At 48.1% G+C, this 24,320-nt stretch overlaps 1 protein-coding gene across 2 annotated transcripts; it reads left to right on the forward strand.

The window, feature by feature from the left end:
• Nucleotides 1–1,059: 1,059 nt before the first annotated feature.
• On the forward strand, nt 1,060–24,133 carry NUFIP2 (nuclear FMR1 interacting protein 2). Of its 2 annotated transcripts, XM_071448212.1 has the most exons (5): nt 1,060–1,365; nt 4,240–5,955; nt 13,500–13,532; nt 14,108–14,162; nt 14,462–24,133. In XM_071448212.1, exons 1-4 carry the CDS (start codon nt 1,182–1,184, stop codon nt 14,158–14,160), a joined length of 1,986 nt encoding a protein of 661 aa, XP_071304313.1. In that variant the 5' UTR covers nt 1,060–1,181; the 3' UTR covers nt 14,161–14,162; nt 14,462–24,133. The 2 variants fall into 2 exon arrangements, with proteins under 2 accessions (XP_071304313.1, XP_071304312.1); XM_071448211.1 differs by having other exon boundaries at nt 14,108–24,133.
• Nucleotides 24,134–24,320: the final 187 nt, after the last annotated feature.

The following is a 24,320-nucleotide window of genomic DNA, read 5'->3' on the forward strand; positions in this document are numbered from 1 at the left end:
ATTAATCACACCAGAGCAGCAAATAAGTTCGAGCAGGACTCTATCTCCAGCCTGTGTCAGTCGTGGGTCTCCCCATTCTCTCTGCCCTTTTCCTACATTCATAATTAACTCCTCCCTCAGTTCCTCACTGATCCATACAACCCAAACCCCTTTGTATCAGTGCCGTCTGGAGAATTGGGCCTTGGTTTGGAGGAGGAATCCCGAAACAGCAGTTGAATGTCTTGCCCTCCTGCAGTGGAGGCTGGCTGGAGCAGAGGCGGGAGTTCAGGTCATTTAGCTGCCACCCTCGGAACATGCTCAGGTGGGGATGATCGGAGATTGAAATGGTATGAAATCTGTTACAAATTCTGTCAAGTTTCAAGAGTTCTCCTCCTTACACTCTCGGGCTTCCCCATCAACCTTTGATTTTTGTTAAGCATCAGTCAAACCTCCGGTGCTTCTCTCGGAGGTGGACAGGTGCATTTGTCGAGCCCACCTTTCCCGGACCGGCTGGGTCCGTGCGGGGAGCAGCGGGTCCGCCCGGGCGGCTGCGGGTGGAGCCCTGGAGCCGGGTGAGCTCCAGCTGCCGCGGGAGCGCTGCAGCTCGGCCCGGCAGCGATTCGGGGCGCTGCTGCTGCTGCTGGGAGCCCGGGCGCTCACGGTGTTCACATCCCTGCCCAGATCCCCTCCGCTGGGGCTGTTCCAACCCTCTCCACCTGCCCCGGGGCGCGGTTCACCCGCTTCATGACGGCAAAACGCGGCTTTGCGGCATCCCGGGCAGCCCTCCTCCCGGTGACCCTGCGGTGAAAGCCCGCCCGGGCCGCACGCCGCTCCCCGCCGCTTATGGAACGCTCCAACGGCGAGGGCCGAGGACGGAGGCGGCTCCGCCGTGGCCACTCATTCTGGCTCTGCCGCGCTAGCACGGGGAGGGGGCGAAGCACGCCCGTCCCCGGCAGCCTCACCTGCCGCTGGCCCGGGGAGGGGGCGGCCGGGCGGGTCCGCGCTGGCCGGGCCGGCTCTCCCCCGGCCGCGGTGCGGCGGGGCGGGGCGGGGGGCGGGCGCGGCGGCGCCGCTCGCTGATTGCAGGGCGGGCGCTGCCAGTCCGCCGCCTCCCCCGCGCCAGCCGCGTCCCCGCGCCGGAGCCGCACGGCCCAGCAGCGAGCGCCCAGCCCGGCCCGGCCCGGCCCCGCCAGCCGCCCCCCATGGAGGAGCAGCCCCACCACCACCATCACCACCACCACTATTACTACTACGGGCACCACCACCACCACCCGCAGAGCGCCTACCTGCCGCCGCCCGACGGCCGAGCCCAGCCTAAGCCGCCGCTCCGCCACGAGCACAAGCACGGCGGCCCGCAGCACACGGAGGCGCCGAAGCGGAGACCAGGTTGGAGCGGGCAGCGGGACGGGGCCTGTGACCTTCGCGGGGCGGCGGTGGGGCCCCCCTTCTCTCCCTCCTCCTCCTCCTCCTCCGCCGCCGCCTCCCCCGGCCCGGCTCGAAGCTTCTCCGCCGCGCTGGGGCCGCTTCCTGTCCGCCATGTTGGGGCTGCGGGAGCCGCGGGCCCGCCGGCACCGCCGCCCGCCGGCACGTGGGGCCGGGCCGCGCTGCCCCCGCCGGCCGGGCCCCGGGGGGGCGCGGGGGGCGGCCGGGCGATTGATGAGCGCCAGGATCAATGAGTCAGAGCAGGCGGAGGGGCCCGGCCCCGCCGGCGGCGGCGGGAGGCGGCGCGGCCCTGCCCGGCCCGGCCCAGGGCGCTCGGCCGCCTCCTCCCCGCCGGGGCCGGGGCTGCGGCCCCCAAGGCCGTGCCGAGCCGCCGCCGGCCGGGCGGCAGCGCCGCAGAGGCGGTGGCCGGTCAGCGGCGCGGGGGGAGCCGATCCCGGGCAGGGCCGGAGCCCCCGCCGCGTTCCTGGGGGGCTCCCCGGCTCCAGCAATCCCTCTGGGGGGGTTTCTGCGGGGTCACAGCGAGTGCGTGGCCGCCAGGCGACCCGAGTGCCGCGTACATTTTGCTTTTTTTTCCCTTCCCTTGAATTTTCCTTTTACATAACGAGGCGGGAGGTGGGAGGGGGCCTGGTAGCAGCAGAGCGGGGTCGGCAGTGCCCCATGTGCAGCCTGGGCAGGCAGGGAGGGACCTGATCGGGCACACGCTAAAATAAGTTACCGAGCAAAAATAAGTTGAGAAGTCATTTCACTGTTTGCAGCGTGCCCAGGGTTTTAATGTGTGCCTAGGCTGGCACCCCTCCCTTCCCAGCTCTGAAACGGTTTGTGAGCTTGCCAGATCCTCTTCACCTGTTCTTCTTACCGTCCTGTTTTTTTTCCTCTCCCCTAAATTTTGGTTGCTGCACCTCCGTGTCCAGGCCAAGGCCAGCTGTGCCAAATGTTGATTTGGAGAAAACTCAGGCAGCTGAGCTGTGAATGCTTGAGAATTGGAACTAGAAACTGCTGACACACTGACTTACTGAAATGGATTTTGTTCTTCATTTTATTCTTTCACTCCTCATCTGCAATGGTCTTATGACCACTCTTATTGTTTTGTTTCATTAACAAGTGGTGTCAGAAGTCTTGAGTCATACAAGGTCAGCTGTAACACTGCTCTTAAAAGGGCTTCCTCTTCATCCTATTCTGAAATACTTCATTTTAGAGGATCCCACTGTTCTAGTTCTCTCTGGGGTGAAATATTTACGGTTAATTTTCTTAACAACATATTTGAAAGATATAGTGGAAGTTGTGGTGGTTACAGATACTTGCATGTAGTAAAATCCTTTTTGATCCCCCTCGGCAAACTCAGTTGTGGAATTTCTGTAAAGATTCCTACAAGGATTCTTGTGTTCCCGACTTGCACAGAACTTGAGCTGTTACATCTGCCAGACATCTGAGGCTCCAGGATGCGAGGGTAACAATGATTTTTTAGTTACAGCACTTAATTTCAACAACATCAGCAACAACAAAAACATTCTTCTCCCAAGCTGGAGTTTTGCCCGCTCCAGTTGTTGAGGGACTCCCTCTCTGCGCTGACTCGGTGCCACCATGGCTGCAGATGGAGCCTTAGGTGGGTCAGTGGCTGTGGGGGATGTGAGGCTCCCCAGCCTGGGGAAGGAGGACGGATGAGTCAGAGGAGCAGCGGGTGCAGGAGGGATCCCTCTGCAGCTGGAGTGTGTTTGTGGGGCCGGGCTCTGTGTGCTCTCCCCGTCCCCACTGGGGCTCCAGGGCTTCTCCTGGGGCTTTAGCCAGGGTCCTCGAAAGCAGCAGGCCTCTGGCCAGAGATGTTTAAAAAGGAAAAAGCAAAGAGGAAGTTGGGGTGGTTCAGTGTGGACTGTCCTGGGCTTCCAGCTCTGCTTGAATTGCACTCCCAGAACCATGGGACCTGGAGTGAACTTCAGAAGGGAAGAGTAAAGCTCAGTCTACAGCACAATCTCATGGTTTTATGAATTGAAGCCCCCAGCAAGTACTTTATTTCTTGGGTCTGAGGCTCATACCAGCTCTCCTGGGGACTCTGAAATACAAGTTTTTCAGTGGGGAAGAGACCCATTGCTAGTGGCAGCAGAAGGGCCTTGCAGGGATGCCTTTCTTAGTTCTGTCACCTTTTCAGTGCTCAGGAGCATGTGTAGGGAGGTGCTGGTCACTATTCTGAAATGCAGTGAGGTGGAGATGTGGCCACGTTTTCTTCCCTCCATCTTCCAGCTGGACTTGCACATGTCCTTTTGGAAATAATGTGCTTTTTTTCCCCCACTCCTTAACTGAGATGGCATTTGGGAGGAGGTCTGCTGGTGTTGCAGGCCCAGGAGCTGATGGAGACGGTAGGAGTTGTCCCTTGTTCACAGTGTGTATCCTGAGCCTCCACAGATCTTGTCACAAAGGCAGTGGATCCCGCTGTCTTGAAGCATCCTGGGAATTAATTTTTTCCTCTCTGTGACCTGGAAATAGTAGCTGATGAAATAGCTTTCCAGCTTGCCAGTGATCTTCAGTACAGTATATTTTCCTGGCATAGTATCTGTATTTTCTTTTGCTTTGTTATGTTATCTGTATGTCACTCAGTTATGCGGGAGGCAGTCATGGCTGGTCCTTCCTGCTTAACCCTTCTTGCTGTGCGTTCCAGCAAATAAATTTATGCAGCTTTACCTCAGAGACTAGATATTTTCCTATTTTAAAACGTCTGCATGAGGAAACTGGATATGTTTGGGGCTGACTGCAGCTTTCTGCAATGACAAGTCTAACATTTCACATTCTAATTCTTGCCTTTTGCTGTTTTTGGCTTCCCTCTAGGCTACGGAGAGCTGAATGGTAACGCAGGAGAACGAGAAGTGTCCCTGAAGGGCCTGTGCTCTGATGAAGCCACCGCCCCAGGATCCAGGGTACCCAATGGCAGCCAGCAGCTCGTAGATTCTAATGCCACCCCAAAGCAAACTGTGAAGGCCGGTGCTTTGGGGAAAGCTGGAATCAAAACCAAGAACTTCATTCAGAAAAATAGCATGGACAAAAAGAATGAGAAGTCCTACGAAAACAAACACAGAGAAAACCAGTCCTCAGACAAGCCAGAGGGAGTGTCTATTCCAAACGGCGTGGTGACCAACAATTCCAGCTACATCACAAATGGCTACGTAGGCAAAGGGGCCGACAACGATGGCAGCGGCTCCGAGAGTGGATATACCACACCTAAAAAACGGAAAGGCAGGCGCAACAGTGCCAAGGGTTGTGAGAACTTGAATCTAGTGCAGGACAAAATAATGCAGCAGGAGGTCAGCGCACCAACCTTGAAACAGGAACTTGAGAGTTTCAAGCCTGATTATAGTGAACAAAAGGGGAACCGAATTGAAAATACTAAGCCTGTTTGGAAATATGAGGCTGGGGCTGGTGGAGCAGGCAGGGGAAAGCCTGGGCTCGGGGATGTACCACGGAAAAACTCTGATGCCAAACCTGGGATTAGCAGCAAGAAGTTTGATGACCGGCCCAAAGGGAAGCACGCATCGTCGGCTGCATCTAAAGAGGACTCATGGACCTTATTTAAACCACCCCCAGTTTTTCCAGTGGACAATAGCAGTGCTAAAATTGTTCCCAAAATTAGTTATGCAAGTAAAGTTAAAGAAAACCTCAACAAAGCAGCTCAAACCCCATCCACGTCATCCTCATCGTCTTCATCATCTGCTGGGGAAACTCAGGCCCAAACATCAAGTCGACTGTCCCAAGTCCCCATGTCTGCTATGAAATCTGTCACCTCTGCCAGCTTCTCCAACGGGCCAATCCTTGCTGGGACTGATGGAAGTGTGTATTCCCCAGGGGCCCAGCCACTGCTCTCCACTGCTGCTAGTACTGTACCATCGACCTCCTCCTCCTCTGAGTCTGTACCCCAGGACATGAGTACAACTTCGACAGCCCTCGAACAAAAGAAATCTGGCCTTTTTATCTACCCTTCAAATATGCAAACTGTGCTCCTGGGGACAGCGCAAGTCGATTTCCCTTCGCAGACGAATCAGCAGAACCTGGGGGATATCTTCCAGAATCAGTGGGGCTTGTCTTTCATAAACGAGCCCAGTGCTGGACCTGAAACCGTTGTGGGGAAATCTGCGGATAATCAGTTAATGGAAGTGACATTTCAAGGGGAATATCCTGCCACTTTGGTTTCACAGTGTCCTGAAATCATTCCCTCAGGAACTGAACAACCTGTGTTTCCTAAGGCTTATGAGCTGGATAAACGGACTAGCCCTCAAATTCTTAGTGCTGTTCTTAAGCCTGGGACTGCTGTTGAGGGTGGTGTCTTAGCTTTGGAGTCGCATCACACAGGTGACCTACAAAAGGCAGACACCGGTAGCCAAGGTGCTTTAGTGTTTCTTTCAAAAGACTATGAAGTAGAGAATCCTCTGGCCTCTCCTACGAACAATTTGCTAGCCTCCGCCAAAGAACAGAGGTACCAGAGAGGCCTAGAAAGGAAAGATAGCTGGGGTTCTTTTGACCTGAGGGCTGCTATTCTATATCACACTAAAGGTAATGGCTTAACTTGCTGCCTAAGGGCGTTCTCTTCTTTTTTTATTTTATTTTTAGAAGTGCAATATTCTAACATGGTATGTTCCTTCCAGCAATTCTAATTGTTTTAAAAATGACCCTTTTCTTTGCTTGCATATCCTCTCATGGCAATAACGGTCTGGGGAAGTTACTCAAAGGGTTGTTTAATTAATGTTAAGCGGTATTTGTTTCCCCGTTCCCGCGGACAAGCATGAGTGATGTTGAGAGAGATGATACTTAGCAGGTCCTCGTAAGCCACCGAGCATTGGAAGGAGTTAAATGTGTGGTTGCAGCTGCTCTGTTCCAGCTGTACCAGGTGATATTCTGTCTCTGTGAAGGCTTCACAGTCTGTACTCACACCTCTGCCACCAAAGTGTTGCAGCTTCTCCCCTGGGCAGATCAGACCATGAAATCATGGCTTTGAAGGAAGAAGAAATTATTCCTACGACTGTAGGTGTGATTTATTTTTCTAAGTGTGCCCCACACACACTTTTTCCCTGCCCCTGAGTATTATGGCAGCAGCAAGACCAATCTTTTCTTATCAGCTCCTCTGTGAGCTGCAGATTAAATTCTCTCCTTGTCTTTGTAGGCCACATCTTTCAGATGATTTTATTTGCTTTCATGAAGTCCTTTGTAGTCCAGCTCCCTTTTTTTCCTTTTTTTTTTTTTTTTTTTTTTGAGATTGAAATGACTCAAACGTGATACAGACACTTTAAAATGGGAACGAAGAGAGGGAAGCCTGTGGCATGGCTTGCTTTCTGCTTTAGCCTCAGCCCCAGAAGCTCTGAGGACTTAAGGCAGTTTTTGGCTTTTGGTGCTGGCTCAGTGTTAGCGGGAGCCTGGTTGGGTGTTCCCTTTTGTCACAGTGTTATTTACTCACTCTTGACCAACACTGGGGCAGTTCCTTTTTCTGACCCCCTTCCCTCTCCCTGCTCCCCTCTGCAGAGAGTGGCTACTTGGCTTTGGCAAATTTGCTCTTTTCACCCTCTGCAAAGTTCTTGAATTACCACTTCACAAACTCTGTATGGCATAAACTCGAATGCCTTCCTGTAACAGTAACAAGCCCAGTCATTTAAAAATAATAACTCCAAATATTTTTTCCAGGTCATCTCCCTCTCAAGATGTTAACATTTCAAGCTCTAGTATTCTTGAGAACAGTGTTCATCAATTGATTTTATCTGGTCCTCTCCCTTCTGCTCAGTTTATTCCAGCATTAAAGCAGGCTTTCTAGTCTCGTTTTTTGTGTCTGCTTGCAGTTTAAATCCCAGCTTCCCATCAGAAAGCATAACATGGAAGAAAATCCTGGGAGATCCTTTTCTTAATTTTGCAAATATTCCTTAGACTTCTGTTTGCCTCTGTGTTGTCAGCCTGAACTTGTGGAGCAGCAGTTGTGCTGCCAGCAAGGCTCATCAGCTCTCCCATTCTCACTTGCTGTGAAAGGCAGACCTCAGTGAAACAATAGGAACAACAGGAAAATAAAGAACACTCCCATCCCATGTCCTCTCAAGGAGGTGTTAACTTCAAAGCCTGGCTGCACTGAGCTCTTCCAAACACAGGAGTTAATTACATTTGTTGGCAAGAATGGCCACTTAAAGCACCCGTTAAAATACTGTTCTCTGCTCTTCTTCTGCATGTGAATGGTCTCGCTTTGAGCATCCAGAGCAAACATCCTCATGATGGCCTGGGGATACCCGATCCTGCCCCGGCACTCATCTCTGCTAATTTCTTTTTCACGTTATGTATGTGCCATCGTCAGGGTGTTACTTAGGGGTAAAAGATGATGGCCGTTTCTAATCAGCATTGTCATTAATGCAGTGATGGGGTGCTCCAAACACCTTGGGTTTGTCTTTCTTCTATTTAGTGTTCAAAAGCTTTACAAAGCAAGAGATCAGGCCAGGTCTTAGTACTTTTGTAATGATGGTGGGTGTTGCATTTCATCTTTGGGGTGAGATGGGTTAAGGGATATTTGGAGGGAAGGTGTCTCCTGTCCTCTCCTCATGGCCGTGGTCCTGCAGCAGAGCCCACCCTGGCTGTGCAATGCCTCAAAAGCAGAACTGCGGGGTGTGATTGCAGGACAGCAGTGCGGGGGTTAATTCCCACACTGTGCTCTCCGTTTATCTTGGGCTCTTTTCCTGAGGTCCAGCTCCAAGCCAGCCAGTTCCTCTGCAGTAGGAAAAGAGCTATTTCACTCGGTTCCTTTTCACGAGCTGCCTTTTCCTCCTTGCTGGGGAGAGCCTGTGGGTTTGCCTGGGTCGGTGTTAGGGCATTCCGGGCACTCAGACTGTTTGGTTTTGATTTTGAGAATCTCGTGAACTTCTCCCTCTCAGATTGATCTGTTTGCTGTTGAGCAAAGTCTCGGTAGTTTGATCTTTGCATCTGCCCTGCCCTGGGGGTTATGAACACAAAGAGAAACGATCACAGGACAAGGACAGGGGTGAGTGTTGAGCACTCTGGGGTTCTGGTGTGTTCCCTACCCTGAGCTCCATGTGCACTGTTTTAGTGCAAGGATGAAGCCCTGGAGGCTGCAGAGAAGAATGAGCTGTAACGCGAGTGGTTGCAGTGCTTTGAATGTGACAAATGTGCACACTCTTTCCTCCACTGTTTGTGCCTGCAATTGTGACCAGGTTGTGTGGATCCTCATCCTGGACTGTAAATTTATTTGGGAAAGCCTCCAGCTTATTCAGTAGCTTTGTTCCAGCAAACCAGGCTTTCCTGTGCTTGGTTTGCCCAGCAACTGCACAGGACATTTTAAACTGTAATTGCTTCACAGCTTCCCTGTGGAAAGATGGATAGAGGAGGTGGCACCCAGAGAGAGCTGGCTCTGGTACAGTGCTCCTGTAACTCACCACAGTGTCCCTGAGTGCTGGCAGGGCTGGGTGGCTGCAGAGCACAGAGAGCTCCTGGTGCAGGATTCCTGTGTTCCTTTGCCTGTTCCCTGACTGCTTTTTCTCCAGAAGTCAGAGCACTGGGAACATTCAGGATAGGATGATGATGCACTCTCTTGTTCTTCTGGGAAGCTTTTCCTCTTGGTTTCATTGTACCTCTGCTTCAGGCCTTGCTTCTTTCTTTTTTTTTTTCCCCCTCTGTTTAAAGGGCAGAAAGACTCCCTTGATCATCTGATCTGCCTGAGTGTAAAACACGATCCTTCAGTGTGGCTGCCTTCACTGACAGCCCGTGCTGCCTGCAGTTTGTGGTGGTGCCTTGAAACGCTCACGAGTGACAGATCTGATTTGCCAAGGGAGATCTGATTTAGCTCAGCACTGGTGGGCCTGCTCTGGATGTGCTTGGAGACAGGGATGGGCTTCACACGGGAGACCTGAAGGCCCAGGAAGGAGTAGTGCTCTCATTTCAAGTCATCATCCCCTGTCTAGGTTAGAAGTTGAACTTCTGCCCTGGTGTGGCATTGCCAAAATCCTTATCTTTTTGAGGTAAAACTGATTCTTGAAGATATTTTGGTCCTTCAGATAAGGAGGCTGAGTGTATGTCAGCTTTGCTTGCATCAAAACCAGCATCTTCTTACTGCTTTAGTCCTTCTTTTAAAGACAGCTGGATGAAGCACTTCATATCAGAATAATTGTCAACACTTTGGAGAATTTTGTCATGTTCAGGCAATTGCAGTCTTCCAGGCCAGGCTGTCACTAACACTGAGCTCTAGATAGCAAGCTTTGTGGTGGGAAGCTCAATCATTTGCTTGTCCTGAGCTAAAAAGCAAATAATCGAGGCCTCCAGCTCAGCTGCAGAGCAGCGGAGACCACATGGGTGGAGGAGAGGGAACTGCAGGGTTTCCCTTGCTCTTGCCCCTGAATTTCTGCCTGTGCTGCTGCTTTGTTCCTTCTGAGCACTCAGTTGCAGCAGCAGCAGCATCTCTGCTTGCATGAAGAAGCAGGAGAGCAGCATGGAAAATAGAGCAAGGCAGCGTGGGCCAGCCAGGAGTGGCGTTCGCCGGAATGGTGAACTGGGTCAGAAGAAATAGCAGAGCTGTGAATTCAGCAATTTTCATCCTTTACATCAGGAGAGGGGGGAAAAAAAGCCTTGGTTTCCCATCCCCCTGTGGTGGGAAGGGGTTAGAGCTCTCTCTGTTGGTTATGGCCTTGTGGGGCTTGAGCTGTGGGGCAGAAGCTGATTTAATTCTCCTTCCAGTCCCTGCTCTTTCCAGTTGTCAGGATGAGTACAGTGTATGCTCTACAGCCATGTGTCTCCACAGCATGGAATACTTATTCTTTGCTTTGTTTCCAGGGCAATCCCTATACTTAATCATTGTCCTGCAGGTACAAACAGCAAACAAAAATCAGACAAACAAAACATCAGACAAAAATGCTCTCTTCTTGTTATATCTTTACTGTTGTATTTTAGGGACAATTTTGGGATTTATAAGGACAGTGTAAGTAGTAGCAAGGCATTGTGCAGACATTTCTGTTTGCAGGGGCTGCCTCTCTAGCAAAGAAAATGTGTGTAAAAGTGCCTGTCTTAGCAAGTTATTTCAGAAACACTTTTTTCCCTTCCAAGGTTATGTACCAGTCCTGCTGTAAAGTTTATTGACCTATGAGGAATCCCAGCACAATTCACCAGAGTGTGCCTTAGTCTTTTCCTGACATCAAAGCTTTCCTCCAGTGACCCTTTGTTTCACTGATAGTCCCCAGAAAAAGTGGTTTAGGTGGATGTGGCCGGGACTGCCTGCCCCAGGCAGTTCCTTAGCAAACCACAAGCCTGAGGGCTGTGGAGAATCCAGATAATTGTAGAAAAAATATCCTGGAAAAGGAGAGGTTGGAAGGGGCACAGGAGGTGACCTGGTTCTGCCCATGGCTTGGAGCAGGGCTGGCTTTGATGCTGGGTTGTGCAAGGGTTTGTTGGTGGCGTTTTCTCCAGATGGGTTGGAGTCCACTTGAGAAGAAAGTTTGCTGCTTCCCCAGCCCCATGTCTGGTTTTGGGAATGGTGGCTCCTGTTGGGCAGCTCTTTGGAAAGCAGCAGTTTTGGGGCAGTATCTGAGAGACTGGATCCAGGCTGATGGTGAAGATACCCCTGTTCTCATCCAGGGTGAGCAGCTGTAGGAGTCCTTTGCTTAAACTCACTCTGGAAGCTTTATCCAGGGAAAAGAGGCTCAAGAAAAGAGCTCTGAGCTGAAAGCAGGCTTGAGGCCTCTTGCATGCCCAGTTCTTGGGGGCTGTCCTTCCTTCTACTTGGCTGGAGCCAGGCATTGGCAGCAGTGGCTCTGCTGAGCTGCCTGTCCACCAGGTCAGTCACCAAGCCACCCTGTGACAGTGGCCATGCATTTGTCCCAGTGCCTTTTGTCAGTCACAGGTGATCACAGCCTCAAGCTGGTAGGAAAACTTAACTGTATTACCAAGTAAAGCAGAATAAATCATACAATTCCGTTTTAAGATTGAAAAAATCCCATTTTTCCCTAATTTTATGCTGCAGTTAGCCTAGGACTTTCTTTTCCCTTGTGAAGTTGTTTCACTTGGTCAGTGTGCTGTCCCCTGTCCCTGTGCTGCCAGGTGGAGGGGAGGACCTTGCTCTGCTGGTGGCAGGTGATATTTAGTAAGAGCTGTTATTGCATTGTTTGCTGATGGTCTTTGGTTTTGTAGCTTGGTCCTGCTGAGCATTTGCCAGCCAGTGTGTCCAGGTGTCTGGGATGTCCAGGACACTTTACACCACCCTCCCTCTCTGAAGGAGAAGAAGGGAAATTGAAGTCTGAAAAGGCTTAGCTTTGTTAGATTTTTTTAAAACAGAGTTTTGTCAACTTGGTAATTTTTTGCTATGTTCTTAACAGTATCTCTGTTTGTATGTCTGTATATCTGTTTGTCTTATTGTCAGATACTCTTAATACGTGGAGTTCACATCCTTGTGGTGTCCAGAGCAGTTAAAGCCAAATGAGGTGCACAAGACAATGGTCTGTGCATGGGGATATGGTGCTTCAGCTCTGCCTTGTATTTCATGCTCAAGCATTGCTCTAATGTGCAGAAACCAACAACTTGAGAGTAGTTTTCTGTCCTGTGCCTTTGGGGAAAGCTATTAAAATGGGAGATGTTCTTTAGCTGTTAGGAAATGATGCATCAAACTGCGCTGAATGGAAAACTCACTCCACAGGAGGTAATTTTAGTAGCTGGTTCATTTTACTTCAGGGGAATCTGCATCTGGCAGATGAGGGAGGCAGTCCCTCTCCAGCCTGCTTCTGTCCCTGGGGTGTTAGAGGCTGGCTACTATTCCCAAAGCACTTAGGGCTCCCCAATAGAAGTGCAAAGTGTTGCTGTTACTATCCTGACGCAAAAATAACAGACCTCGTAAAATTTTGTCAGGGCCTTCCTTAACAAAAGGTTTAATTGTGCAAGAAGGGCTGGCAATATTTATTTGCATGCAATTTCCTGCCCCAGGGAGCTGGAGATTGTAGGGGACAAAGGACAGATGAAGGGTTGGAGAAGGGAGGCGATTGATGGAGGTGACACTTGGCACACATCGTGCTGAGGCCGTGGGTTTTGTAGGGCTTTTTCTTCCTCCTTTCCTGTGCTGGTTAGTTTACTCACTGCCTTGTTCTGTGCTTTACTGCACATCCCATGTGACCTGATAATCTCTTACCATTCCCTTTTCCTAGCCCCTACCAAGGTCCTGTCACCCTTTCTGGCAGAAAAGAGGCTCAAAAGTGGTTCTTGGAAAATTGTGTTCCAACTAATACCCATTTTCTATAATTTTGTCTATTGAACTTGGGCACAGGGTGCAGTCAGCATCTTAAAAAATATTCTAGCTCATGAAATTCCAACGTGATAGCAGCTCAAAGTAGTTATTTTGAATGGTTCTCTAAAGATGCATCTTTGTTTGGGGGATATTTTAAAGGAAGAGCCTTCTGTTTCTCAGCATTAATGAAAAGAACATTTAACTTTGCTGCTATTTCTTAGGTAAACAAAAGCATGTGCATGTCCAGGGAGAACTGGGAAGGGTTTGTCTTTAGCCTGCACACGTGCTGTAGAGGTAACCTGTGGGAAGACCTGCAAGCCAGGTGTGTGGAGCATCACACCTTGCTCCTGGACAGTGTGTTGGCAGCAGCTCTGCAGAGACGTTCTCGCAGCAGCCCTTGCCTGGTGCCTCTGCGCACGCATGCTGTGAACCATGTGCAGCTCGCTGTGTCCAGCACTTCTCATTTCACACTCACTAAGCATCAACTTGGAAAAATCATCTCTCCAGGCTCCTTGTTGAGGCTGTAATGTGCAGAGCAGCGTTGGAGTCAGAGTAGTAAAGCCTGAAGTTAGATTGTGATATGTAGGACTGGTGAATGGTGATGACATTTCTGATGCTCAGCTTGGCTCTCTGACCCTTAAGACCATGTTACAGCTATCCCTTTGCCTTTTACTGCTGGAATATTCGTGTCAAATTTGTGTTGGGCTGGAGCTGTGCTGCTGGGTGGGAGGAGGGTTGGCTCTATTTGAAAGCCCCAGCACAACTGCCACACTTGGAAAATTAAAGTGTGTTTGGAGTGGTCTCTAATGGCAGCATCAATCTGCATAATAACAATGGTCTCCTTTTGCCTCCACAGAAATGGAAGCGGTTTGGAATTTGCAGAAGCAAGGTAAGGCTGTTGGAAGGGATAAATGTACGAAATTGCTCTGTCTGTGGTGAGGGGGGATGAATGAGAGCAGGTTTTCTCTGTGTCTGGAGATGCCTTGGTTCAGTTCTTCAGCTCCTGTGCTTTGTAGTCTGGATTTATCTCTGTTTCAGATCACTGAAAGTCAGGACAAAAAGCTTTGCTATGATGGTGAGCTGCTTGGAGAGAAGCAGAGTCTCTAGAAGAGCAATAAACCCAGTGTCAAATTAGATTTAGTGACTCTTCCTTATGCGTATACAAAATTGCTTTCTATTTCTGGTGTTGGGTGTCGCGTCCAATAATAAGTTTTAAATTCTGGTGTATCCCCTCAAGTCACCTGAGAGGAGATTTTTTGGTGGGGAGAGCTGTATGTGGAGACCTGTGTGCTGCTGTGGGGAGCAGGCTCTGCTCTGGGGGACCCAGCCTGGCCTTGGGGTGCCTTGGCAGGAGGGGGACATCCGAAGGAAAAATCTGTTAACAGCCAAGTACTTTGTGTTTATTTTCAGCCACAGGGCCTGAAAGTACCTTGTCCAAAACTTAGGATTCTGCTTTCTTTCCAGATCCCAAAAGGATAATCACTTATGATGAAGCCATGGATCGCCCGGATCAATGAAGGTAGCAAGACAAGACTGCCTGTTATAACCTTTCTGCAGCATTTGTGCTGTTCGTGGGGGACAAAAAGGCTTTTATGCTCCTTCTAAATCTTCAGTGCAGCAGAGGAACCATAACTAGAATCACAGGATAATATATACAAATATATATATAGTTATTTAAAAATGGCAACTGAAAGTAATTAGACTTCTTAAGGAATCTGAAAATTTATTTCAACGAGACTACACACGTGATTATTTAATCTCCGGTACTGAATAGATTTTTTTTTTTCCATTTTTGTTTTGTTTTGTTTTTGTTTAAAGAGTGAATGCAAGTGATTAAGGAATACAGACTCAATTACAAGCCCGGTTTCAAAGTTCCTGCTGTCGTCTACATGGGCAACAGCAACCCACTGGAGAGGCATTTCCACTTGACAAGGTTTCTGTTTCTTGTTCTGTGACTGTAGTGACACACTAATCACAGGGAAATCAGGATGAATCACCATCCTTCATCTCCTCTTTCCCTTCCACCTCCCCTGTTTGGTTTCTTTTTTTTTTTTTTTTCTTCTGATTTGTTTTCCATTGAATGCTGGAGAAACGCCTTGAAGTTTGCAGAGTTCTTTTTTATTTTTTTCCAGAGAATTATAATCCGCATGTTTTGCCAGGAGTTAAGCAGCAATCCTATGCTGGTGATATTGTCTTAAAAGGATCATTCTGCTGAGGGAAAGATGGTAAATACTGCAGTTCTAGGATGCATGGTGAAGTCACACAGTTGACCTGGCTCCTGTTACACGTTGGACTATTGCAACTGAAGAGTTATTTCATTTTAAAAGACAACATGGAAAAATAAGCAATCTGTTTAGGCATTTAATATGGAGGGAAAAAAAAAAAAACAAAAACAAAAAAACCCTACTGTTCCCACAGTTTAATGCCATTGTATTACTGGGAGCAAGAAAAAAAAAAAAGACAAAAAAAACTATCTTCTGCTTTCAACTGTAGGTGCTTCATATTTGCTTTGTCTGTCTCCTAACACTAAATGTGCTGGATTTTTTTCCCATTTTCATTGGAAAACTGAAGAGGAATTGAGTTCTGCTAACTTTCACCCTTCCTGAATTATTTTTTCTCTTAAAAAAAATTTCAAAATAACAAAAAAATGAAAAAAGTTTAAAAAAAAAGAAAAAAATGGGAATTTGAATCCTTTTCAATTTGTCCATAGAAGGCCAATGGCTGGGCTTCCTGCCCCTTGGAAATGCTCTTTTATATTTTCATGCAGTCTGTGTATTTCCGGGCTCTGCTTCTAATTATCTCTTAATAAAAATATATTTTATTACAAAAAAAAAAAAAAAAAGGAGGACTTAGGAATGAAAATAATAATTTAAAAAAAAGTAAAAAAAAAAAATAATCCCAGGGAAAGGAAAGCTTCCTAGCAGTGGTAGGGAAGGCTGAGCAGAGTGCAGGCTCCAGCTGTGTAACCCCTCTGTCCCATTGCAGCTTGTGTAATGTGTCCCAATCATCTGGGGGTCGGGTAGTTTTTCTGGGTTTTTTTAAAAGGTGGAAAGTTCACAGGGTCCAGTGCAAGAGTGAGAAATGATTAAAGCAGAAATGGGTTTGTTGGCCAGCCCCAGCTCCCCAGGTACCCAGTGCTCATCGTAGGTGTTGGTGGCCTCATCCTGGCTTTTCAAATTAGCAGCAGTCGGTGTCTCCTAAAATGAGACTGGACCCTCTGGGGCATTAGGAGGAATAGATAAACCCAAAATTTTGGAATGTCCTTTGTGCTTAGATGTGTCCATCAAGACATGGGGCTGCTGTCCGGTCACCAGAGGGTCCCACAGGGCTCCATCCTCAGACCATTTCTCTCCAACATCTCATTAACAATCTTGGTTCAGGACTCAGAGAGATACTAATTCTGCTGACACACCAAACTGTGAGGAACTGTTGACACCCTCAAGGGCAGAGAGCCCTCAACAAATTTAGAGATGGGCAATCACCAACTGTCTGAAGTTTACAAGGGTGAGTGTCAGATTCTGCACCTGGGATGGCAGCCCTGGATGCACTGGGAGGCTGGAGAGCAGCACCATGGAAAGGGAGCTGGGGCTTCTGGTCCATGGCCCATTGGATCTCAGTCAGCAGTGCCCTGGCAGTCAGGGGGCTCAACAATGTCCTGGGGGGCACCAGGCCCAGCAGGACCTGTCCTGCTCTGCTCTGGCCTCACCTCGAGCTCTTGGGGCAGTTCTGGGCACCACAACATTAAAAAGACCCTTATTAGAGAGCATCCCAAGGAGGCCATGAGGATGGGGAAGGGTCTGGAGGGGAAGCCTTATGAGATCACTTGGTTTGTTCAGCTGGAGAAGAGGAGACTGAGGGGAGAACACCCTCCCAAGGGGCAGCAGGGAGGCAGGAACCAATCTCTTCACTCTCATGACCAGTGACAGGGAGTAGCCTGAAGCTGAGTCAGAGGAGGGTTAGGTTGGATAGCAGGAAGAAGTTCTTCACCCAGAGGGTGGTTGAGCACTGGAACAGGCTCCCCAAGGAAGTGGTCACAGCACCAAAGTTATCTGAGTTCAAGAAGAGTTTGGACAATGCTTTCAGGCACAGGGTGGGATTCTTGGGGTGTCCTGCATAGGGCCAGCAGTTGGACTCGATCCTGATGGGTCTCTTCCAACTCAGAATGTTCTATGATTCTATCGCTTTCTTTTTTTTTTTTTCTTTTTTTTTTTCTTTAGTAGGAGTATGTAGCATGTGGGTTTTTTTAATTGTTTTTATACTTTTAATAAGATTGTTCCTGAATGAGACACTTGAGTTCATGGTGGGACAATGAAACTGAAATTCTGTACCTTGTGTAAGACGCTCGCTTTCTGCCACGCTTAAACATTTGACTATGGATTGCCTACTCCATTTGATGTATCCAGAGCTATATAGTATAATACTGAATGTGATACTATATAGTCATCATGTATTGTATCAGTCCAGGTTCAGAAATGTGTGGTTGGCCAGTCGCAAATAGTTCTGTTTCACCTATAAACTTGTACCACCTCTGCAGGTGTGTGTAACTTTGAGATGCATAACATGTTTACAGATGTGCCCAACATCTAGTCCTCCAACGTTCCTATTTTTAATTCTGTTGAGTCTCCCAACTGCTTGCCAAAAGTTGGAAGTGCCTCCAGCTCCCCTGCTGAAGAGCTGGGGCATTCCTGAGCTTTAAAGTGTTGAACAAACTGGATATTGGGGCTGGGAAAATGAAGGTGGAAGAAATGTTCTTTTTCCTTTATTATTATTATTATTATTATTTTCAAAAAGTTGAAGGCTAATAGCAAAGTTTCCAGTTTGTTTTACTGGCTTTAAGGCTCTGCTGTGTATTTATTTGCCTTGTGTAGTCACTTGTCGCCTTAAGGGCTGGGTTCCATTAAAAAAAAAAAAGAAAAAAAAATACAAAACCACCCTGTTTTGCTTCCCTGGGGTCTGTGCTGTCCTGTACCCCTGCCCCAGGTCTGTGCTTGGGGCAGTGCAGGAGTTGAGCAGCACTAACCCTGCACCTCTAGAAAGGTCTGAGTCTTGCTGAATATTTGAGGACTCTCATCTTGGCCTAGTCCAGTCTGTCACCTGAATAGTGAAAGAAATGCTGAGAGAAGCTCGGTTCAGCGATGGGTTGGGCTGGATTCCCCCTGATGCTCATCTCTGTGGCTTTGCCTCGCCAGCGGGACCCATCCAGAAACACCCTCGGCAGCACCTTCTCTGCTGTATTTCTGCCCATCCTCTGTTGAGATGTCTGTCTGTCTGTCTGTCTCCATGAGCTCCACGGCGTGTGCTCAGCGCTAAGCAGTTAGGAATTCCTCTCTCTGAGCTCCTGTAGCTCCAGCTCCCTGGTGTTTCTGGGATAGACAATTGCCTAGAGCCAGGCAGGACCATGGAAGGAAGTTCCTCGTGCTGTCGTGTAACTCACCCTGTCGCTGTCTGCAGTCCTCCCCAAGTCCTCACACAATTCTTAACTGAGCACTTATTAAAAATATCTTAAGATTTAATCTGTTTTCTGATTATTTTTGTGTAAACTTATAAAAAAAAAAAAAGAAAAAAAAAACAAACTGAAATTGAGCTGTGACTAATTTAGCACATTGAAATAACGATAAGGTGTTACTGCTAAGTCTCATGTTTTGTTTTGTTTTGTTTGACTCAGAGTATTAGTACTGTAGCATAAACCAAATACAGCCTGGGAAGGGGAGCAGCAGCCTCCTGTCCTGGGTGTGCACCCGAGGGTGTCTGTGGGGGCGAGGAGCTGGCGGTGCGTGTGCGAGCAGCTGACCTGTGAGGAAGGAGAGCGAGCGTGTATTTATTTGTGCCATTGTTTGCATTACACTGAGCAAAGAAAGTTTCAAATCAAAACCCCTTCAGTATGTCTAGTATTGGAAAGCAGCACTAAGGGTGAGATCATGACCTATTTTTTTATTAGCTATGAAGATACTAATTCAGGTTAAGGCTTCTCTCTTGTTTCTGTTCCAGTTGTGAGTCCCTTTCCTCTGGTTCCCTTTCCAAGCTGGTTTTTTTTTTTCTGAGTGAGGATTCCTGCACAGGCAGGGGCTGTCTCCTTTTTCCTCTGGTCATTCCCCACCTCTCCTCCTCTGCCAGCAGGTTCCTTTGGGTGTGTCTCGTACAGGGTCTTGCGTAATAGAGACTGGAGTGTTTAGTGCCAGCCAGATCCAGCTTGGGATCTGCTTGCTTTTGGTGGATCATGGAGTGTTCATGTGCTCCAAGAGGTGCTTTTGCAACTGCTCCATGACAGTGGTTTGGGGCCTTCAGTCTCTGCTCTCTCCCACTCCACCCATTTGGTGGATTGGCAAAGCAATGGCTTTCAAGCTTTGCTTGGAGTTTGGTTTTAGTTTAAACCCACCTCAATCCTCTGTGAAACCTGGTAGAAATCTCCTGTCTCTTTGACCAGTGGGTACCTCCAGGGCATGGATTCTGTCACTAACCCACTTCAAACCTTTCTGAGCTAGTAAATCCCACTTTTTGCCTTTCATAGCTGCTGTGGACTTCTTTGAAATGTGGAAAGAAACCCAATTCTCACTAGGTTGTGAGTCCAGCGCCTGGGAGTGGGTGATGGGTGAGCCAGCTAGCTAAATGGAAAGGAAAATTGCTTCCTGCTAGGAAAAAAATAGGAAAAAAAAAGAGCTGAAAGTTGTGCTCCCAGTTGTGTGTGTAATTAGTGCTTTCACCTTCAAGGCAGTGTTACAATAACACCATAGTGTCCTTTCTGAAGTGGCCAGTGGGTGACCTCAGGGACATCTGGGAGTGATGGCATTCGCAGCCAGAACTGCCGGTAGTTTTCCTGTGTGTCCAGGTTTTGATCTTGATTCAGTGAATTGCTGTGGTGTCCCAAGCTTTCAGAACTCTTGCCCTCTCATCCCTAGAAGACATTTCTGTCCGTCCATCAGTTGTGATTTTTCTTAGAGAGGCTGTTTACAAGGGAGCTCGTTGAGGTTGGGAGGAGAGAGAACAAGGAGGATTCACCCACTTCAAAGCTGCTGCACGTTTTCACACTGGTGTGTAAGGCAGGAGAAGGGCTGGTGTGGTGGAGTAGCCAAGGAAGCCAGAGTAATTCTGGCTTTGGCCACCACCAGAGTGTTTTTCCATGTGGGAAAACCCTAGTGCACACAGCTGGGAAGCAGGAACCAGGGCTGGTGGGAAGGAAATCTCCATGGGCTGCCTTCCAGGGATTACAGAGCTTTAGAGGTTTGCCCAGTACATGTTATACCCAGGGTCAGGCTGGCTCCTCTGTCCTGCCCAAGATCCTCTAAAGCAACAGGAGAGTGAAGCTGTGGATGTCTGGGGAGGTAAAAGAGCCCTGTGGTGGCCTCATGTCCTGGGCATGAGCCCATTCCCTGTGCTGGGACAGGAGCAAGAGTCCTGCCTGTGCCCTCACCAGGGGATGCTGAGCTGGATTTATCTTGACTGTTAATCAGAAAGCTTCGTATAACGTGTCCAGAGCTCTAAAGCCATTTTGTAAGATAGCAGTGTCCCTTTTCTACAGCCTTATTAATGAGTACAAGATCTTTAAAAAGAAGAAAACAAACAAACAAAAAAAAAAAAAAAAGAATTGCTCATTTCTTTCTGTGGTATGAAACTTGTGTACTGCGAACTTCTGAACATTTAGCAAAAATACAACTTACAGGTTTCTTAAAAAAAAAAAAAAAAAAAAACCAACAAAAAAAATCCCCAGCCTGTCTGCTTTCCATACGGTCTTTCCTCAGGTGCTAAATAAGGGTTCCAAAAATGGATACTGCTTTAGGAGTTCCTGCTTTATTCTTAAAATACATATTTTTTTGCTTAGGTGTTGTAAAGATATTTTAACAAGAATTTTTTTTTTTTTTAATGTAAATAAGATTGTGTTTTTAATTTTTGTTTTATCTCCTTTTTGTCCATATTGAATAGTCTAATTTTCATTTTGAGAAGGACCCTCTTATGCCCTTCCCTGAAGACATTTCATTAAGTGTTGCTGCATTTAAGAACGAATCTACAACTGTTCATTGTCTTGGATTAATGCTGATGCTGCTGCTATAAGTAACCCTGAAAATAAGAATGTGTGATGCACTTTTGTTTTTCGTTTTTGTTGTTTTGTTTTAACATGACCATGTAGTTCCTCTGCAGATAGCTGAACCCTCCTGTAACACAGCCACTAACTGGGGGAGTGTAGGAACTGGGGGAGCTGGGGTGTAGGACAGGGGTGGACCTGATTTTGGTGCTGACCTATGGGAATTTCTATGCAAACGCAAGCAAAGGAGAACTCTTTAACTTGAGAGAACACTGTGCTTTTTTATTTTTTATTATTTCTTTTTCTTTTTCTCTCCTCCCTTTTTTCAAGCTGCTATTGGAAGGGTAGTGCAAATCCCTGAGGTTTTCAACTTCTCCTTCCTCCATGGCTGGTGGTGCAGGAAAGGTGCCTGAGTAAATTGTAAGGTAGAAAAAACCTCAGTCAGCTCTTGTCTTGTCTCTGGTTTTAATATATTTGTTTTCTATTTGAACTTATCTATAGAAGGAAATTGCTCATCTCTAAAAAAGCTCTTTTGAATGCTTTGTCTCAATGTGCAGTTAACCAGCAGTATAAGGATTGCATGGCCTCCGTCCCGCCCTTATCCCAGTGCTGGGGACCCACCAGCTCCTTCTCCACCTGGGGAGCACTCGCTGCCTGGGCTTGGATGTTTTCCAAGAAAAAATTGGGGTGAAGCCATCCACCCAGCCCAAACCTGCCAGTAAAAGGCTTAGGGAGCAGTGGAGGGAGGTCTCACTGCATCAAGGCACTTCTGTGAGGCACAGGCAGGTGCAGAACCTCTTCTCTTTATGGGTCACACCTGGACCATGGTGGCGGATGTGTACCCTGGAGGAGGAGTTTACTGGAGGGGAAAAAGGGATTTTACTTGACTATTTATAGAAGATCCTTTAGGAATATAAAGCACCTCTCTGCAAAGTGGGGTAAGAGTAAGGAAGGTCTAAAGTCGTGTAGGAAAAACACTTGGGGATTACAACTGCCTGGAAAATAGTCTACAAATACATAGGCCAGAGCTTTCTGCCTGTTTAGTTAGTTTTTTCTTTTTCAGACAGCGTTTGCTCTTTTGCACACCGAGGTGTGTGTGTACATCTGACTCAATGTGCCTTGCATGTGTGCTTAGTCTTTCTGGAGAGAGGTGGTGGGGTGTGAGCTGGGGATGTGGCCACAGGGGCCACTCCCCATCCACAGGGTTCCTTAGTGTCCCAGTGACCCTTGGGATCAAAATGAGAGCTGGACTCCAGCCTGTGTGGTGGCTGTCTTAGTTTGGGGATGATGTCCTGTGCAGTGGCACCTGTGACTTGGGAGGGGAGCGGGAGGGAGAGAAGGAAAAGCTGCTTCGCTCTTCTGCGGACAAAAAATCAGCATTGCCACGGTTCACCTGCAGAGCCAAAACATCCGAGGTCTGGAACCGGCTTTGCTGGAGTTCAGGCTCTCTGTGGCACCATGATCCCATTATCCAGGGAATTTATTCCCTGCCAGGTTGTGGTTCTTGTTTCTGTGGGTTTTACAAGATTTTTTTTGTAAAGGAGAAGTTAACACGCCTTGCTTGAAGTTAACGAAATCCAAACGCTTGTGTTTGCAGTCAGTGACTCAGAACTCCAAGCTGTGCAATGCTGGGTTCTCCATCTCCCGCCCCAGCATGTGATGATTCTGTCCGAGTCTTTCTGTACTTCTGCCACAGTAAATGTGAAAGCTTGCTTGCATTGTTTTTTAGAAATGCATTTTGCACACTCGGGTTTCGCTGAAGCTCCGTGAAAAGGTTAGTTTGAAGCAGATGAATAAAGCTATGCACATGTTTTGAAAGTTTAATTTGTGTCTCATTACCAGAAGTGACTTATCTGCCCTCTTTTGCATTCCTGTGCTGTCATTGCCTCCATTCTCTTCACCATCTCGGAGGGTATGATGTAAGGTGACAGTTCTTTGCTGACAGCTGTAGCAGAAAACTGGCGCTTCTTGATTTTTTTTAGTAGCCTTTCTCTCTCCTTTGCTTTTCTCTGTATCTCTCTGTATAGCTATATAAATATATATATTATTTTTTTATTTTAAAGAGCCTACTTTAGTAGTTGAATCGGAGGGAGCGGGGTGTTCTGGCTTGTGTTTCAGATACACTTTGTGCTGTCGGGTGAACCAGTGCCCTTTTTGTCTCCAGGGAGAGCGTGGTGGTGGCACCCACTGGTGTCCCCATGGGGACAGGGAGCCCCCACGCCAAGCAGCTTTGGGGAGGGGATGGAGACCAGTCCACTGCGCTGCAGGCCGGTGGCGTGGGCAAACTCGAGGCTTCTAATGACAAAATGAACCAAGAGGAATCCTACTGCTGTGTATTCCCACTGTGAGGCAGGAGGGACAGTGTTCCTCACTCTACCGCTGCGAGGCTGGAGCGAAGTCTGGGTTCCCTCCAGCCTCAGGGGTGAGAGCTTTATTTTGGTTTTGTTCTCATGCGTTAGGTGCATTGGGTTGCAGGTACCACCTTTGGAAACATGTTGCTTAGCCCAGAGCCTGTGTGCGGGAGAGTCGGGATTTTGTGACGGGAGAAGGACCCTGACAGCTTTCTCCTCCTGTTCCCTTCGCCATGGCAGAAATTTGTACTAACTTGACAGCTTTTTTTCATACAGAACAGGGCTGCTTTTCTATCTACCATCACACGTGTACTTACACACCTTCAGCGGCTTCCCAGCCTCTGAAGGTCCTCAACTTGTTTACTGGGGGGGACTGATGCCCCTCTCTCCCCCTTCCCTGAATATTTCAGTGTTAAGGGCGGTGCAAAACACAACCGCGCGCTTCGACTGCGAGCTGGGGCTGGAGGGATCCCTGCAGGCATAGCTGGGCAGGGTCTGTCTCCTCTCCTGCCCCCCTTCCTCGTCGATAAGTTCTCATTTCGTTCCTGGTTTGTATTCCAATCGCTGCGAGGGGTTGTGCTCTACCTGCTCAGGAGCTGAATTACCTCTGACCTGCGGAGAGGGGCAGCCCCTCTTTGGTGTCGATGTTGTAGTGTGCGACCACACGGATCAGTAAAGGTAGTCTTTGTTTCCTTCTCCCCTCCCCGGTAATTTCTGATTAGGTGAATGCACTCGGTGTGCCCAGCTGGAGAAGCGTTTTCCCAGTGGTGAGAGGGTGGCTAGAGGAGTTTAGTGTAAAACCTGCTGTAGCTGTGTCTGGCGCAGCCCCTTGCGCTGGTGTGGGTGATGTCACGGACTGTAAGGATAGGTAATGTCCATGAGCTGTAATGGCATGATGTATCTTTACCAATGATGTCATACTTCACACTAAATGTTTAAGAAAAAAGAAAAAAGAAAAAAAAAACCTTACCTGAAATTTTGTTTATTCTGCACCAACAGGTCTTCAAAATTTATCCAAATTTTATTATTTTATCAGGAAAAAAAAAAAGAAATTTGTGTAGATCAAATACATTAAGACAGACAATAAGTGATGTAAATTGTTGAATAAAAATTTTAAAGTTTGTGGGTGTCAGTGTGACTTTCTTTTTTGCGTTTTCAAGGAGCAGCCTGGGTTTGGATCCTAAAGACCTGGCAGTGCTGGCCATAGTGCCCATGAGCTGTGTGTATGCAGGTGGGGTGGATCCAGGTGTCCTTTACTTTGTCAGGGGAAGCAGAGGGCAGGGAGGGAAAAAACCAAGAGTTTCTGTGC

Source organism: Agelaius tricolor, unplaced genomic scaffold (assembly GCF_023055355.1).
Source record: "Agelaius tricolor isolate 1412-34295 unplaced genomic scaffold, bAgeTri1.0.p SCAF_25, whole genome shotgun sequence".
NCBI classification, from domain to species: Eukaryota; Metazoa; Chordata; class Aves; order Passeriformes; family Icteridae; genus Agelaius; species Agelaius tricolor.